General features: G+C 43.6%; 2 protein-coding genes across 5 annotated transcripts in view; one reads left to right on the top strand and one right to left on the bottom strand.

Moving 5' to 3' along the window:
- LOC134541267 (phospholipid-transporting ATPase VD) overlaps positions 1 to 9,932 on the bottom strand; it is a 62,752-nt gene extending 52,820 nt beyond the window's left edge. For 3 of the 4 annotated variants that reach the window (XM_063384560.1, XM_063384561.1, XM_063384558.1), the window contains exons 1-2: positions 9,776 to 9,932; positions 8,801 to 9,634 (exon numbers count right to left, since the gene is read on the bottom strand). In XM_063384560.1, the coding sequence (XP_063240630.1) occupies positions 8,801 to 9,624 (824 nt within the window). In that variant the 5' untranslated portion in view covers positions 9,625 to 9,634; positions 9,776 to 9,932. The remainder of the gene's footprint in view (positions 1 to 8,800; positions 9,635 to 9,775) is intronic. The other variant, XM_063384559.1, reaches the window with a different exon arrangement.
- A 1,524-nt stretch (positions 9,933 to 11,456) lies between these two features.
- Positions 11,457 to 13,897, top strand: LOC134541463 (rab GDP dissociation inhibitor alpha). Its single transcript, XM_063384939.1, has one exon. It carries the CDS (start codon positions 11,573 to 11,575, stop codon positions 12,899 to 12,901), a length of 1,329 nt encoding a protein of 442 aa, XP_063241009.1. The 5' UTR covers positions 11,457 to 11,572; the 3' UTR covers positions 12,902 to 13,897.
- Positions 13,898 to 17,475: the final 3,578 nt, after the last annotated feature.

Raw genomic sequence — 17,475 nt, forward strand, 5'->3', positions numbered from 1 at the left:
CCAACCAGGAAATTTGTAATCCAGGAAGCTTTGAACACAAGGCACGCTCTGTTTAAGTGAATCCAAGAGAACGTTAAATTATATTTCTTATGAAACACGACTCCCGTAGAGGGTAGAAGGAAGAGGTTTGTCTCGATTGCTGTGTGGCTTAAGGGGTGTAAGAGGTTTGTCTGTGATTGCCCTGTGGTTTAATCTGCAGTGCTACTTGTTTAACGGCAGATTATTGGAAAAATAGATGTGTCATGATTTTTTTATTAATACTCGGAAGACGCGCCCGGCTATCAGGGTCAGCAATGACCCGAGGCGAGTGCAGTGGTGGCTAGCGGACACGCCACACACGCCAGACACGCCAGACACGGCAGGGACGAGCGACAGTCGATATTGGACGTATCGAGCCGCGGCCGCACGCACATGCTGACCCGTGGCCACGCACAACCCTGGCCTCGTCGCCCGAGGCTCGGCTCCTAGACAACCAGCTGGCCGGACAAGACATCGCCGGCGACATGGGCCAGCTGTCGGCAGTCCTCGATCCACCCAGATCTGTTTCTCTGCCGTGCATTCCCGCTAATCAACACTTCGACTTGGTGCCCTCACTCGATAAGACGTGGACAGTAGCGGATCCAGAGGGGGGGCTAAGGGGCTCAAGCCCCCTCCAAAAGCATCTGGGTCCACTATTGTTTTAGTGTTTGCCTTGATAAAGCCTAGCCTCAGCTGAGTAAAGCCCCTCCCAAACTGAAATCCTGGGTCCGCCACTGGACGTGGAGTATAGTTGATCACCATTCCTCAATAGTGGTAACTGAAATGGGGCGGCTCCACAGGCGATAAGACATGGAATATAGTTGATGATCGTTATTCAAAAACGCTAACTCGTGTCGCCACTCGCTCAGCTCCGGCGAGCAGTCCACTCGTGTCGCCACTCGCTCAGCTCCGGCGAGCAGTCCACTCGTGTCGCCACTCGCTCAGCTCCGGCGAGCAGTCCACTCGTGTCGCCACTCGCTCAGCTCCGGCGAGCCGTCCACTCGTGTCGCCACTCGCTCAGCTCCGGCGAGCCGTCCACTCGTGTCGCCACTCGCTCAGCTCCGTGCGAGCCGTCCACTCGTGTCGCCACTCGCTCAGCTCCGTGCGAGCAGTCCACTCGTGTCGCCACTCGCTCAGCTCCGTGCGAGCCGTCCACTCGTGTCGCCACTCGCTCAGCTCCGTGCGAGCCGTCCACTCGTGTCGCCACTCGCTCAGCTCCGGCGAGCCGTCCACTCGTGTCGCCACTCGCTCAGCTCCGTGCGAGCAGTCCACTCGTGTCGCCACTCGCTCAGCTCCGTGCGAGCAGTCCACTCGTGTCGCCACTCGCTCAGCTCCGTGCGAGCCGTCCACTCGTGTCGCCACTCGCTCAGCTCCGTGCGAGCAGTCCACTCGTGTCGCCACTCGCTCAGCTCCGTGCGAGCCGTCCACTCGTGTCGCCACTCGCTCAGCTCCGTGCGAGCAGTCCACTCGTGTCGCCACTCGCTCAGCTCCGTGCGAGCCGTCCACTCGTGTCGCCACTCGCTCAGCTCCGTGCGAGCAGTCCACTCGTGTCGCCACTCGCTCAGCTCCGTGCGAGCCGTCCACTCGTGTCGCCACTCGCTCAGCTCCGTGCGAGCAGTCCACTCGTGTCGCCACTCGCTCAGCTCCGTGCGAGCCGTCCACTCGTGTCGCCACTCGCTCAGCTCCGTGCGAGCCGTCCACTCGTGTCGCCACTCGCTCAGCTCCGTGCGAGCAGTCCACTCGTGTCGCCACTCGCTCAGCTCCGTGCGAGCCGTCCACTCGTGTCGCCACTCGCTCAGCTCCGTGCGAGCAGTCCACTCGTGTCGCCACTCGCTCAGCTCCGTGCGAGCAGTCCACTCGTGTCGCCACTCGCTCAGCTCCGTGCGAGCAGTCCACTCGTGTCGCCACTCGCTCAGCTCCGTGCGAGCCGTCCACTCGTGTCGCCACTCGCTCAGCTCCGTGCGAGCCGTCCACACGTGTCGCCACTCGCTCAGCTCCGTGCGAGCCGTCCACTCGTGTCGCCACTCGCTCAGCTCCGTGCGAGCAGTCCACTCGTGTCGCCACTCGCTCAGCTCCGTGCGAGCCGTCCACTCGTGTCGCCACTCGCTCAGCTTCGTGCGAGCAGTCCACTCGTGTCGCCACTCGCTCAGCTCCGTGCGAGCCGTCCACTCGTGTCGCCACTCGCTCAGCTCCGTGCGAGCCGTCCACTCGTGTCGCCACTCGCTCAGCTCCGGCGAGCAGTCCACTCGTGTCGCCACTCGCTCAGCTCCGGCGAGCCGTCCACTCGTGTCGCCACTCGCTCAGCTCCGTGCGAGCCGTCCACTCGCGTCGCCACTCGCTCAGCTCCGGCGAGCCGTCCACTCGTGTCACCACTCGCTCAGCTCCGGCAAACAGTCCACTCGTGTCGCCACTCGCTCAGCTCCGGCGAGCCGTCCACTCGTGTCGCCACTCGCTCAGCCCCGTGCGAGCAGTCCACTCGTGTCGCCACTCGCTCAGCTCCGGCGAGCAGTCCACTCGTGTCGCCACTCGCTCAGCTCCGGCGAGCCGTCCACTCGTGTCGCCACTCGCTCAGCTCCGGCGAGCCGTCCACTCGCGTCGCCACTCGCTCAGCTCCGGCGAGCCGTCCACTCGCGTCACCACTCGCTCAGCTCCGTGCGAGCAGTCCACTCGTGTCGCCACTCGCTCAGCTCCGGCGAGCAGTCCACTCGTGTCGCCACTCGCTCAGCTCCGGCGAGCCGTCCACTCGCGTCACCACTCGCTCAGCTCCGTGCGAGCAGTCCACTCGTGTCGCCACTCGCTCAGCTCCGGCGAGCCGTCCACTCGTGTCGCCACTCGCTCAGCCCCGTGCGAGCAGTCCACTCGTGTCGCCACTCGCTCAGCTCCGGCGAGCAGTCCACTCGTGTCGCCACTCGCTCAGCTCCGGCGAGCCGTCCACTCGCGTCGCCACTCGCTCAGCTCCGGCGAGCCGTCCACTCGTGTCGCCACTCGCTCAGCTCCGTGCGAGCCGTCCACTCGCGTCGCCACTCGCTTGCTATTTTTGCTTCATTGGTCGTGAAAGTTCGGCGAAAATTCCGAATCAAATATATATTCCGATACAAAGATAGAGATTTCAAATACGCGTACATACATAATTAGAAATTAATCAATTTTTACTTCTTGCAGCACGGAAGACTGATTATTCTTTTTAATAGCGAACTGTATCTTTTAAAGTATATGGAGTGTAACTGAACCTTACATAGAGTATAATAAAAAATATTAAAAATATTTTTTATGGCGTGCCAAAATGGCATTTGCAAAACAAATATTTTTGTATGATTAAAAGTAATTTTATCCAGCAAACTTTATGATTGGATAGTGAGATATAATTAATTTTTTTCTCCTTCTTAGTGGGAAGGTTAGTAAAAAAATATATTTCTGTAGCAATCAGTTAGGTTAAAAGTTAATAAGAATTTAACTGTGAAAATAAATAATATCAATTTTTCGACCATTATTTACTGAAAACTTTATATACAGATAAATATATTGTTTATCGTAAATGAGAGCCAAATAATTTCATGTTGCGTTAATAAATTTAAAAATAGGTATTTCCAATGGAAGGTATTCGTTTAATCAAACAATAACACATGATTGAAATGTATGTGATGTTTGTTTATTCAAAATTGAACATGTTAATTAACACCAACTAACTATATTTATAGATACATACCCGAGTGTTTTATAACAATGTTACGATTTAATGATGTATGGAGAACTGGGTTCATAAGGGATAGCCCAACTATGTTTATTTTTCCATAGTTTTATTAATTACGATATTTACATTGCTAATAATTAATCTTACTTAAAAATGCCTAATCACGCGGAGGCCGGCGTCCCTGCTCACGTAGTCTGCGGGGGCCTTCCAGAACTGACGAGAGCAGCTGGGGCGAGTCGCGTCATCCCACGCCGACCCGACGCCCGAAGCGTCGAGAATAGCGTCGCTCGCTCACGCCACGGCCCGCAGAATTCCCAAGGCCGCTCAGCGATAGATAACAGCAGGAGGCAGGATAATGCGCGGGTGGAGGAGGGGGAGGGGGGTAGCGACGACCCTAGTAATCCGGCCAGGCGCGCGTGGCATGCCTTACGTCAGCGGGCCGCACGCGTCTGTTCAGGGCCGCCAGCCAGCACCGGACCTGGCATCGCGGTCTGGTCTCTCGCCTTAGTAACATTAACCTCACTTTGAAACCATGAAGGAGCATCGTTCGAGAAACCTCCACTGCGCATTTGCGGAGCACGCCGGACCGAGAACACACAGGACGAGTGTGAGGGAACAGCTGCATCTATTTATGTTTGATGCTTGACTTTTAAAGCACGTTACACATGCTTACATTATCCACCTATGGTAGCTAAGAGAAACATATCCTCCGATAACAAAAACTGAACAAAATATTCTGAAAAGCCTCAAATCACTTTTTTCCAGAAGTTACAACATGGTAATGACCAAAATAGGTAGGATTTCTTCAAAATATATCTATCGTGAAGGTACTGTTGAAGATACACAGTCGCAGAGCTGAGATTTATATCTGTATATAGTTGGAGTGACTTGGTTAATCTAAGTAAAAATATAGGTTTCCCTGTGGATGAAAAAGACAGAAATGGCAAGTAAGTAAATGCCTCCACAAATGTCTATATTCCCTACTGAAAACGCTGTCAGAAGAGAGACTACACTCCCATAAATGTTAGCACGGCCCAGAGCGGAACCGTGGGCGAGCACAGACAATCATCTAGACAGCAACGAGCACCGCACGCCCCGGAACAAACCCAGAAACCGGACTGTTCAAACATGGCACGTTTCAGTCAACACGGACTCTGCACTTGTTTGTGCCGCTCCGTGTCTCGGGACCGTGCCCCTCACGCGCGGAGCGACACACGCCGGTCACAAGCACGAGGGGCGATGCTGTGCTCAGTCTATGATGGCGCGATGCACACACCTCACAGACACAACTTGTGAAAACTAAACTCAACATACCATACGGGATGCATCTGCATTCATACATGTGCATATGAACATACGCATCATGTTCAACAAAATTATCTTAAGGTCAACAGAACAGTTCACATAAATAGGCTGTGATGTCCTTAACTTTCACTATTTCTCAGGGGAAGGCTTGCTAACCTTGAATGTGTCTTGGTTGGCAACAGTGGGTTAGAGCGATTCAGCCCTGTACAAATTGCACCTTCATTCCTCGAGAAGACTTGCAGTTGTGTTAAATTTCATTTAATTTGAAAACAATGAATAAAAGATATAGGCTATAGAGATATTGGTTAAAATAATTTAAGGAAAAAATATTTATTGGCAAGTATGTGTGCAACAACAAACAAATGATGACAATCAACCATAATTTGAGTTTTCCTAACCTTATAACATTTTTTTATTTAGTTTTTCTATCTTCATAGCTATTTGTATCCCCAACACACACAGAGAAAATTCATAGACTTCTATAATGATTTTTATGCTATTAGTGTAAGGAAAGGCACAATTAAGTATCTGTTTTAAATTCATTTACGTACCTGGAGTATTGCAAAACTCGAAGAAAGACATATCCACACTTAGAGTAACTACTTTCTTCTTAAACAGTTTCATCTTTGACTTGAACGATAAAGTTCTATGCCGATTCGTTATTGCTTTTTTGATGGAATTTTATGGTAGCTATTTTTATATAATTTTTTTTTTTTTACATTTACAACCTAAACTGAATATTTTTTTTTAATGTTGCATGGTACTTATCAACCATAACTGAACTTTGTAAATAACTAACGTGATCAGTAACTTAATACACATTACGTAGAATATATGAGAAAGAAACAATGTTTTATATATTTCTTTAAACAATGCTGTAATCATGGATTAGAAGCCTTTGTTTTGTGGCAAGCTTCGTTAAACATAATTATCTTGACGTATGAGTGGAGATTATGGCTGAGGCTAATTATTGCTTTCTATGCTCCTACATGTTTAAGTGCATTGCTGTAAGGGTACAGGGTGTATTGATCAAACATGGCCGCCACATTTGTGGAGACAGTTCAGGAAGCAATTATCAGTACACACGCCAACTTAACTAGTATCTTAAGATACACTGTAAATTTATGTTGTACATGATTTGTTTGGTATATAAATGCAAATGTGAATGTGTACCTCAGTGTACATAATTATTAACTAAAAGTGCAGTTCGAGCACAATATCATTTTTCAATGGAAAATAAGCTGGTTGTTGGTTATCGCCAAAATAATTACCTATGTAATTTTTTATACTATATAAATATATTATATACAATATATATTTTGTAATATTTCGGTTTCTAAAGTCTTTGTTTTAAACCTTTTACTGCCCTATTTATGGATTCAAGATTTCGACCTAAGCATTGACAGTGAGATGTAAGAGACTTTCAAAACATATTTTGCTTACAATATTTGCTTCGAACATTCTTAGAGCCAACCATTGGACATAAACAAATTCGAGTGTAACTATAATTCAACACAGTTTGACAGGTAAGTTTGATAGTGTGAGAGACAGACTTGGAAATAGATTTTTTCTTATAACAAATAAACTCTTAAGTAATAATAGATTGCCAGAATAAAAGTAATACAGGAGGAAACTTCCTAAACAAATTCTTGACTCGCGGAATTCTAGCTAGATTATTTATTGCTTTACTTTTAAGTCAAAAACAGGGTTTTCTGAGAAAGTGTGCTGTCTAAATGATCTAGACATTAATAATAAAAAACTTTTCATAAAATTTAATTTTCTTTAAACATAAAAAAATTCAGATATTACTTAGCCACCTTAAAAGAATATAATACAATTTACATAATTTTTTCTTCATTGTTCATTACTTAAGGCTATTGTTAAGATTTCTTCCCCATAAATTAAGGCTGTTGTTGATTAGAATTTTTTTTTAAATTTAATTTTTCGTATGATTTAATATTGATTAAACCAAATGGAGTTTTAATTGTCATGTCAATAAATTAAAATTAATTTTTGTAACTTAGCAATACAAACCCCAACTACTTAGTAATAAACTCCACAACACTCAATAAAAATTTTGACGGTCAAAAAATATCAAATTTATTAAATGATATTATTTCAAAATGAACAATTTGCAATTAAAATGATTTATGACTTTTAGTACATGTTTTTTATTCTGCTTAGGAATTTCCCTTCTGGATTAAAAAATAATATGTTTAGGGGGCTTTCAAACTTTATTGTGGCTTAATTTTTTTCTGCAAACAAGAAATTTGTTTGGTTGAAGTTCAGGGGCAAGGGCAGCAACTGAAGGACCCCCCCCCCCCCCCCCCCCCCCTCACCAAGGCCCTTCTTCACCGTGATCACGCTTGGTGAGAAGACCTTGCGGCTCTGCCTTCTGGAGCACAAGCACCGCACACTAGCATAGCTCGTACGTATGTGTGTGCATGGCATGTATGCCACACTGTTTGAGTTCCTTCTTCCTATAACTGATCACCGCAAGGCTACTCACTTATATTATTATTATTATTATTTAATTTCTCATTTGGCTACTTCTAAATGTTTATAGGAGAAAAAAAAACATTCAAAAAATATACTGCTAATGTGTGACCGCGACACAAATGGTCAATTACAGATACGTACCTGACTTGACCAATCAAACAGTACTTTTAGAAATTAGTAAACACAAATAACTTGAAATTGAACTACGTAGGCAACACAATATGGCTGCGTCCTCATTGTGCAAGTGCAACGTGCATCGTAGAGAATGCTGTGACGTTGAAACTGAGAGCAGACAGCTCCACAGTATGCTAGCTATGGATGAGAAGTGATTGGGCCCAACACTGAATGGCCTACTTGCCAATCAAACCATTCAAGCTCTTACAACTGTCTGTACAAATACTTATATAATTCCCTTCCACACAATACACTGTACAGATGCCTCAATTTTATTTTGGCGTACAGAACTGGAACAGTTTGAATCTGAACAGCTACAGTTAAAAGACTGTCATAGAAAATTGATTGTTTATTTTGACTTTAGATGCTTGAAATAGTGGAGGTGTGGAGAATGATTTTGTTTTTTATATTTTTGATTTAAGAACAGTGATTGTGTAAATTGCATGTTCTTAACGAATTGATGGTGCATCCCATATATTTCCTTGATGAATGTAAATGCCTGCGCTAGCCATTCAAGTGATGATGGAAAAGTAGAGTGTTTTTGTGGTAGGTACTTAATATTGTCTCAGTTCTGTGGATTTTTTTTTGCAAAGGTTATGTTCTTGAAATTTTTTTTTTCGAAGATGCTAGACTGTGATAAACTAGGTGATCGTAACAAAATTAAGTTATGGTTAGGCCAGTCACTTTTAAAATACTAAAATACCATAAAATGTATGAATCCTCACAACATAAGGGTTTTTATGCCAACTGAAATCAGGAAAATTTTTGTAGTAATAAAGGGTTTAAACAAGTAAATATTGATGGAAAATTATTAAAACTGCTATAAATAATCTGTTCAAGTTATTTTTTATATTTTCGTTCAATTCTCTCATTAATGTTTTCATCCTATATTTGCCACGATTATCCCTCGCCAATAACGAGTCTCTTCCAGAATAAAGTTAGACTCTTAAAAAACCCTTTCACAGGATAGCATTTGTAGTGCTCAAAAACACCATATTTTTTTTGATTTGCAACTTTGATTTACCTCACAATTTGAAACGTCCTGTTGGCGAGTCGAGAAGCAACGTGAGGTGTCTCCCCCAGAACTAGAGGCAGCCGAGGCCACCACCGTACCTGCTGTAGATCCGGCAGGTGGAGTTGTTGATGCGCTTGTCGCTGGCGTGGCGCCGCCGGTCCTCAAACAGGTCCTTGATGGCCGTCACGCCCATCACGAACAGCACCGGGATCATGGCCACCTCCTTGCCGAAGGCGTTGATGGCGGGCACCCAGTTGAGCAGTACGATGGCGATGAAGTAGAGGTTGGCCACGCGGTGGAACTGCTCCAGCAGGTTCTTGGGCAGGAACGACAGCAGCGTGTACTTGGTGGTGCGGATGCGGTTGTCGGGTCGGCGGCCATTGGGGTGCGCCTTGGCGGGGGTGCGTGGCGGCACCAGGTGGTTCGGCACCACCGTCTGGAAGTGCGGCTCCTCGACGGCCGGTGGCGCCCGGCGCAGGAGTAGCGCCCGCAGCTGGCGCCACAGCGTGGGTCCACCCGCCGGCCTCAGCGTGTAGATGGACTCCGAGCGGGACGCCTGGCGCGAGTGTCCGCGCGCCCCGGGCTTCGCCCCGGCCGCCGCCCCCTCCTCGGGCTCCTTGTGGCCCGGCGGCAGAATAAAGTCTGTGCGCGAGCCAACACGGCTATGCCCCCGCAGGGCACCGCTGTCTGCGATCTGACCCTGCGAGAGGGCACGCTGGTGGCCGCTCGGGAGTGGGGCCGCGGGGCGTGGGGCGCTGCCCGGGGAAGCACCCACCCCACCGTGGCTCGCACTGCGGGCATGCCCCTTGAGGATAGAGGCGGGCCCTGGCGCTCGAGGCTGCGAGTTGGGGAACAAGTACGTGGCACACTTGGAACTGTCTGGCTGCTGCGCGCTGATCTCTCCACTTCCGGCTGATGACATGCTGGCGCATCTGCGAACATAGGGTTTTCCGTAAACTTGCGCCAACAAACACTTCCATTTGATATCAATATTGCGTTGAGACTTTATAACCTGGTCAACTCAAAACACATACGTGGCACGAATTTCACCGAGTGACACATGATTTACTCACTTTTTTCTTCATACCTTAAACTTCGAAACGTCAAGCCCAATACGCATTTAACGAAAACACGCACTTAAAATTACATATACAAAACAAGACGATGTAACTCAACATAACTCAATTCACATTGACACGCACGCACACGTATTCAACTGCAAGTTTACATCTGACACTGCCAACTGATTAAATAAGCTGGCCAACAAAATAAACCAAAATGTCTTCACACTAGAAATCAAATTTTTTCTATATTTTAGATTGTTTATTAAAAAAAAGTATATAGGCTGGACTCAAACCATTGGTAAATTTATGTTTTTCCGTCAACCAACCAACCATTCTAGTGATCTACTTTTTATTTTTTATTTATTTATTTTTTTTTTTTACTTATTCAAAATGCATGTTAAGATTTTCAATTATATTATTATTCATGTGTTTATAAACAATTATATCTTGTAATTTCGTACTTATCAAGAACGTAGTACGAACTATAGAACTGAAGTAAGTTCGTAATACTATTCAGTTACATTGTAATATTTGATAATACTTATATTTCTGTCACCGCAAGTGATATAAAAGGTCTGTCTGAATAGGAAGGGATGTTTGCGTGTATATATAAAATGAATATGAGTATTTACATCATCACTAATTTAAAAAAAAAGTATATTTTGATCTCTTAACTAATTTAAAGAAATTGTAAAATAATTATCACTTAATAATTTATCACGATTAAAATATTTAATATAAATAAACATTCAAACTAGTAGAAAACGTATTTACTGAAAAAAAAAGTTCAAACCCATTTTAGAGGCCAAAAAGATGTCCATTGTAATTGCATTGGTACTGTACACAAGGGCAATTGTATGCGGGTTTTTCAAGTAAACCAGAAAGTACAATAGCCCGTCAACTAAACTATGATTTTACTTTGTTAAAAGATTGATCTCAGGACTAAAAATTTATTATTTCCTTCTCAATAAAGTAGAAATTCTAGTAGTGTTGTCATATATTGACATTGCTAGAGATATGTATACTATGACCTAAATTTATTTTACTTTACACTAAAATCCTGGAACTATACGCAGAACCATTTTAAGTGTTATCAGCAAAGAAAAAAAAATTCTGAGGCCCCTTCAGTACTGCTAATAAACAATCAGTACTAGCCACATCAAAAGCAATTATATGTTTATTACAAAATAAAAACACATTAGCAAAATATTAAAAAAATACTGCCGTAAATTATTGTACTTGTTTTTTATTTTTTGCGTGAAGGGTTACGCAAAAGTTGAAAAGTAAAAATTAGAAAAGCAAATTTATTGTAATATATATTTTAAATATGTAGCCCTAGGAAATGTGGTAAGCGAGAAGTCTATTGGAACTGGCTCTATATGTACATCTTGCCTTTAATTTGTCATTAATAACATAAAACGGTATTTTACAATAATAAAAATTAGATTTAAAAAATTATTATTTAAAAAATAACAATTATTGTTTGTATTGTACATGTTTTTCTCGAATAATTCAAACAAATAAAAACAAATTAACTAAACTCAAAATTGTTACATTTTGTATGGTTCACTTATAAGTGAATATTTAATATGACGTAAGTTTTTAAAACCATTAACTTAATAAATAAAAAATATTAAGATTAAAAAAAATATTTTGAAAATAATATATATATCTTTCTAGTTTTAATCAATTTTGACCTAAATTGTTGTTAAAGGTTTCAACAGTTGGCTGCAAGATTGTGCAGCAATTTCACGTTACCTGTTAAAAATTGTTTGACGTTTGTAGGGATTAATTTCATTTGGAGAAATGGATGAAGAATACGACGCCATCGTCCTTGGAACAGGACTTAAAGAATGCATTTTGAGCGGTATGTTATCTGTTTCTGGTAAGAAAGTCCTTCATGTTGATCGTAACAAGTATTACGGTGGCGAGTCGGCCTCCATCACTCCGCTGGAGGAACTTTTTACACGTTTTGGTGCGCCACCTCCCGATGAGACGTATGGGAGAGGCAGGGACTGGAACGTGGATCTGATCCCTAAGTTTTTAATGGCAAATGGTTCTCTCGTGAAGTTATTGATCCACACTGGTGTAACCAGGTACCTTGAATTCAAGTCTGTTGAGGGGAGCTATGTGTATAAAGGTGGGAAGATTTCGAAGGTCCCAGTGGATCAAAAGGAAGCTCTTGCTTCTGATTTAATGGGAATGTTCGAGAAGCGAAGGTTTCGCAATTTTTTAATTTACGTGCAGGATGTAAGAGAAGATGATCCTAAAAGTTGGAAGGATATGGATCCCAACATCTTGACGATGCAGCAGATTTATGATAAATTTGGTTTGGATAAAAACACCCAAGATTTTACTGGCCATGCTTTGGCACTTTACCGTGATGACGAGTACTTGAATGACAAGGCTCTGCAGACCATCAGGAGAATAAAGCTGTACAGCGACTCGCTGGCCCGTTACGGCAAGTCGCCGTACCTGTACCCCATGTACGGGCTGGGCGAGCTGCCCCAGGGCTTCGCCCGGCTGAGCGCCATCTACGGTGGCACCTACATGTTGGATAAGCCCATAGACGGGCTGGTGTTGGAGGAAGGCCGGGTGGTTGGGGTGAGGTCCGGAGACGAGGTGGCTCGCTGCAAGCAAGTGTACTGCGACCCCAGCTATGTCCCGGAGCGTGTCAAGAAGACGGGCAAGGTTGTGCGCTGCATCTGCCTGATGGACCACCCTGTCCCGGGCACACGCGATGCGCTCTCCACTCAGATCATCATCCCGCAGAAGCAGGTGGGGCGCCGCTCGGACATCTACGTGTCGCTCGTGAGCTACACGCACCAGGTGTCCGCGCAGGGCTGGTTCATCGCCATGGTGTCCACCACGGTCGAGACGGACAACCCCGAGATGGAGATCAAGCCAGGTCTGGACCTGCTGGGGCCGGTGCGCCAGAAGTTCGTGGTGGTGAGCGACTTCTTCGAGCCGACAGACGACGGCACCGCCTCCCAGATCTTCATCTCCAAGTCGTTCGACGCAACGACCCACTTCGAGACCACCTGCGACGACGTGCTCGACATCTTCCGGCGGGGCACGGGCGAGGACTTTGACTTTTCCAAAGTGAAGCACGACCTCGGCGACGAGGAGCAGTAGGTGGTTCGTGCTCGCTCACTTCTGCATGAGTACCTATAATTTATACCTAATTTGGCTGCGATGCCTGATGTGTGGTACCACTGAACGCCTGGGTTCATCCTCCTGTGGGCTGTGCTGGATATTTGTAAACTATGCAGTTTATGGAGTTTTCTAACCACACATGTTGTTACTTCAGGTGTGGTGCATCTCTGTCTGATTAGTTTTGGCAACTTATAAGTTCTGAATTTGCTTGGGAATCAAAAGACGTTTGTGCTAAATTAATTGAAGGCATTTTAAATTTAAAATCATGTGGACATTGTTAGCAGTAGTTTAGGATTATACTGATGTTCATGTTGACTTGGGGTGTAGGTATTTGTGTACAGCTGCTTGTAATTGTTACGTAGCATATATCCTTGCAGTGTTGCTTTGAGGTTCTGAAACAAGTATAACACAACCAGTGTATAGTTCTGCTCCCATATAGCTAATTGCGTGGGAGATGTGATGTGGAAGTGAGGTCGCGAAGCCATTCCTGAGCACGCAGTGTAATAAATGTTCCTTCAACCTCTCACAGTTGAGGTGGCTTTATTTAAACCACATCGTGCAGAGATAGTTGCTGGTCAGTTAAGCCAGCAGTGAGCAGAACACAACATACGGATCACCGTTGTTTCCAAGTGACAACTTGTCTGGGTTTAGGTTAAACACTATCCATTTTGCTACACTCGGCTGTTCAAAACTTTTCACATGCTTGATTTACGTTGGCGTACGTCTTTCTACACTTGCGGTTGGTGTTCAGTTTTTTTTAATAAGTAGCACATATATAGGTACACATGGTATGAAAAATATGTTTTCAAATTTCAAAATTAATCATTATTTTCTACTTATAAACTTTTATACGTTACTGTTAATTATATCATTGATAATAATTTAATCTTATTATGTTGTTAATTTCTTGTACACGTGTATATGATATTCCAATTTATTGTAATGACAAACTGAATAAAATGTTTGAAAAATAAACAGCTACTGGTTCTGTGTTGAAGCTTCCAAGTATGTATGTTCTTGTGGAGTATGCACTCTTGCACTTACAGGTGTCGGCATCAGCGGACTGCCAACACTGCCTGCTTTCCCCGCTTAGTGAATTGAATTGAATTCAATTTATAGTTGCATGAGCGAGTCACTTTTATCATTAGTCTCATTGACACCAAGGCCATTGGAGACAAGTGAGAGTTGAGATGTTATGTGAAAGGCAGCAGGAAAGAGTACCCTGAGAAAACTGTATGGTTCACAGTAACGTCTGCCACATTTCCCATTTGCTGTTGGACCCACGCTTATGTTTATTTTGTTCCCTGTTGAGTATGTTCGTTTAAAACCAACTTGAAATTGATTTGTAATAGGAATAGGTGTCACATTTCTGCAAACAGTTATTTCTACAACAATATTCCTCATGGTTTACTTCCAGTTAGCCTGCGAGGGTTAACTGTGACACTTGTGTTCAACTAAAGAATGACTTGCAGTGGAGTCAATAGTTTGTGTGACAGACATCCGGGTCTTAGCAGTTGGGGCTAGTCTCCAGGACATTAGATACTCTTGCAGAGTATTGTGGGGATAGAATTACTAAAATAAGATTTTTTTTTTTTAATTTATTGCTCTACCACTGGTTGTAATGAGTAGCTGGTTATCAATCTCCACACAGTTTTAAAAAGTTGAAAAATAAAATAAAACACTGAACACTAAATTTGAAATTGTAATTAAACGTACTTAGACATTAGTGAATGCAAGGTGTGAAAAGGGGATCCCAACCAAAAAAAGAACTTGATCTCTTGTTTATACAGGTATGTTTCTTAAGTGCAGCTTGCTTCGTCACCATGAGTTGTCTAGTGCAAGTCAGCGTGACATACCTCATGTATGCCCTATGCCCCTACGTTGAAGAGAGTGGTGTAAACTGTTCTTAAACTAACTTGTAAAGTGTACTCTGGGGCTTTAGTTGGTTGGCCTGATGTATGCCCTAAGAAGGAATTCCCGTCGACAAAGCCACAGAGCACATTCTGCCGACACGACTCTTGTGTGTTATGCTACATGACTGTGAAGCGGTATCTCGAATTGCGCATTGTTGCACGTGCATGGGCTGCAGTTTGTATCTGGGAGACGCTACACATATAGTGGGACGTCACCCGTCACTGAAATTCAGCCATGCTTCATGATCGGAGGAAAGATGCAGCCTGCTATTTTAAGACAGGAGTGCAACATACTTGCAGTTACATGCTAGAAAAAAAACACTTTTGTGTGGTCTCATTTTTTTTTTTTAGATGTCTCAGCTTCCTAGCCCAATGACTTAATTCTCAGATAGTTCTTTAATGAAAACACAGTTGTAATAAGAGCGAAGTGGCTGAATGCTACTGCATCCAAACTGACGTTCCAAATTAAAAATGGTGAAGTTAAGAGTTGATTACTTAACACCACACGGCGCAGATAAACACGGCAGCGCGAGGACCTCAGCCCGGTGTGCCATGACTCTGCACGCTCTGCAACCGGCTGCCAGCCGAGCCAGTGCCGGGTGTTTCATTATCAAGTAATGTGGGGCAAGCGTTTTCGTTACTGTCTGTTTTCGTTTCAGTACAGTGTTATCTGTTTTCTGGTGGATTGTAGTTCACATTTCACTTGTACATTTCCATAACAATTGAGGAAGGCATCTGAATCACTAAGGCAACATGATATCAAGAGACTTCTCCAAACAGTAACACGTACCTGTATATATTCTTTCTAACGTGTTCTAAATACCATTGTACCTACTGTGTGTTCACTTTTCTTTTGTGGTTCGGTTAAAGCTATGTCATAGTTCGGTAATGTGGATGGCCGTGATCCTGAAGGAGTGAGATACTTTAGTCTAACTCTGTGCTGAGAGAGGACAGTGACATTACACCAGTGTAAAATCAAAAATTTTCTTTGGTACTTGACAAGTATCTTCTGTTTAGCTTTCCAGCATAAAATTGAGGCATTTATCAGCTTGATGAAAATAAAAATCTCATGTAGAAAAAAATTGCAATGAATCTTTTTTTTAAACTCCAAAGTCTTTACGTTGTAAATCCTAAAATCTACATCAACATAAGAGTTTGTCTGCAGTCCGCACAGAACGGAGATGGCGAAGCCAGAGCCGTGTAATCTGGTGTGTGGGTTTTCCAGCGGGTCCTTTTTAACTGTAAGTTTTTTTTTTTTTGGGGGGGGGGGGAGGGGAGAGATTGCTAACTTGATCACAATTTCCTGATAACCACCATGGCAACTGCAACTGCTTTGTTAATGACTTATTCACTTTTGGATCTTAATCCAGTCTTTCTCTAATCATCTTTTCCATCTTTTCTACGCCATTACTAGAGACAAGGAAATTTTGCGAATCGCGATATCACGAAATAACACCGCAATTTACCTTAATTCACGACAAAACACCAAAATCGCACAGCATTGAGAAATTAAACTGATATTAATATTTAGAGTATTTTGTGCTAAGATAATAATTAGACTCTGGCTAATGAATTAGACCACCCATGCAAGACATCGCGAAAAACAAGTAAACACGATGTTGACGGCACATCGCTATTTTTATAAGTTCCAACATGGCCGCTTTGTAGTAATGAAAGTAAATAATGATTTACAGTATTCCCGTCACATTATCATGACAATTTGAAACGTAAGCAGTATCTGCAATCATAAACAAATTAAAAAGAGATAAACGTATCTGATATCAACACAAAGTTAATAAAAAATACCGTCGATGTTTTCAACACAATATAGCTGCCATGATTTTCAACCCACTTCTTTGCTGCAAACTGTCGCCTTACAGCTGTATTTACACATTAATCTTGTAGAGAAATATAAATTTTTAATTCTTGCTTTCATGTTGAACGGTTAACAACCTCATCCTTTCAACTACGTTTGACTGGCTTGGCAACCTACTCGTAAACATGAACACATGGCACTACGCCGATTGAAAAAAAAAATCAGTGACCTATAACTGCCGAAACTACACTTCACAGCAAATGAAACACGGCCGCAGAGCAAGTGAATACGGCGTCAAAAGGGCAAAGAACAGCAGCAAGAAATATTACAAAAATACTAAGTTGAGACATGCCGTGCCAAGGCACCGGGCCATGCAGAGCTGTTTCAAGCCCACAATTTTTATTTGCCAACAGTGTTAACTTTAGAGTGCAGTATACGCCGTGCCACTATTATTTAGCCAAGCAAAACTTGCCTAAATGCCATCCTTTTGTTTGTATTGTGTACATTGTCAGAAGAATGCCTGAAATAATCAGTTTATTTTAATCAGAACCACGTGAGATAAGAGCTAGGGCATCATGCCAAACCCTAAGGTATCGCCTCAGGTCAGGGCTGCCCAGTTTAAATGTGATGGATTTTATGTCACAGACAACATTCTTGTGCAAGTTTTGCAACTGCAGGCTGGAGCATGAAAGGATGGATACTTTAAAGAAACACCTTGAAAGTGATCGCCATAAGAAGCTGAAACTTGGAAGTTTATGCAAACGGCAGCTATCAATTCAAGAAACACAAGAAATCGCAAAAAAAAGTCAAAACTGACAAGGAAT

The sequence above is a fragment of the Bacillus rossius genome, chromosome 18, assembly GCF_032445375.1.
Source record: "Bacillus rossius redtenbacheri isolate Brsri chromosome 18, Brsri_v3, whole genome shotgun sequence".
NCBI classification, from domain to species: domain Eukaryota; kingdom Metazoa; phylum Arthropoda; class Insecta; order Phasmatodea; family Bacillidae; genus Bacillus; species Bacillus rossius.

What these genes read in the sequence shown, in the direction of transcription:
- LOC134541463 (XM_063384939.1), top strand. Translation starts at nt 11,573, where the DNA reads ATGGATGAAGAATACGACGCCATCGTCCTTGGAACAGGACTTAAAGAA.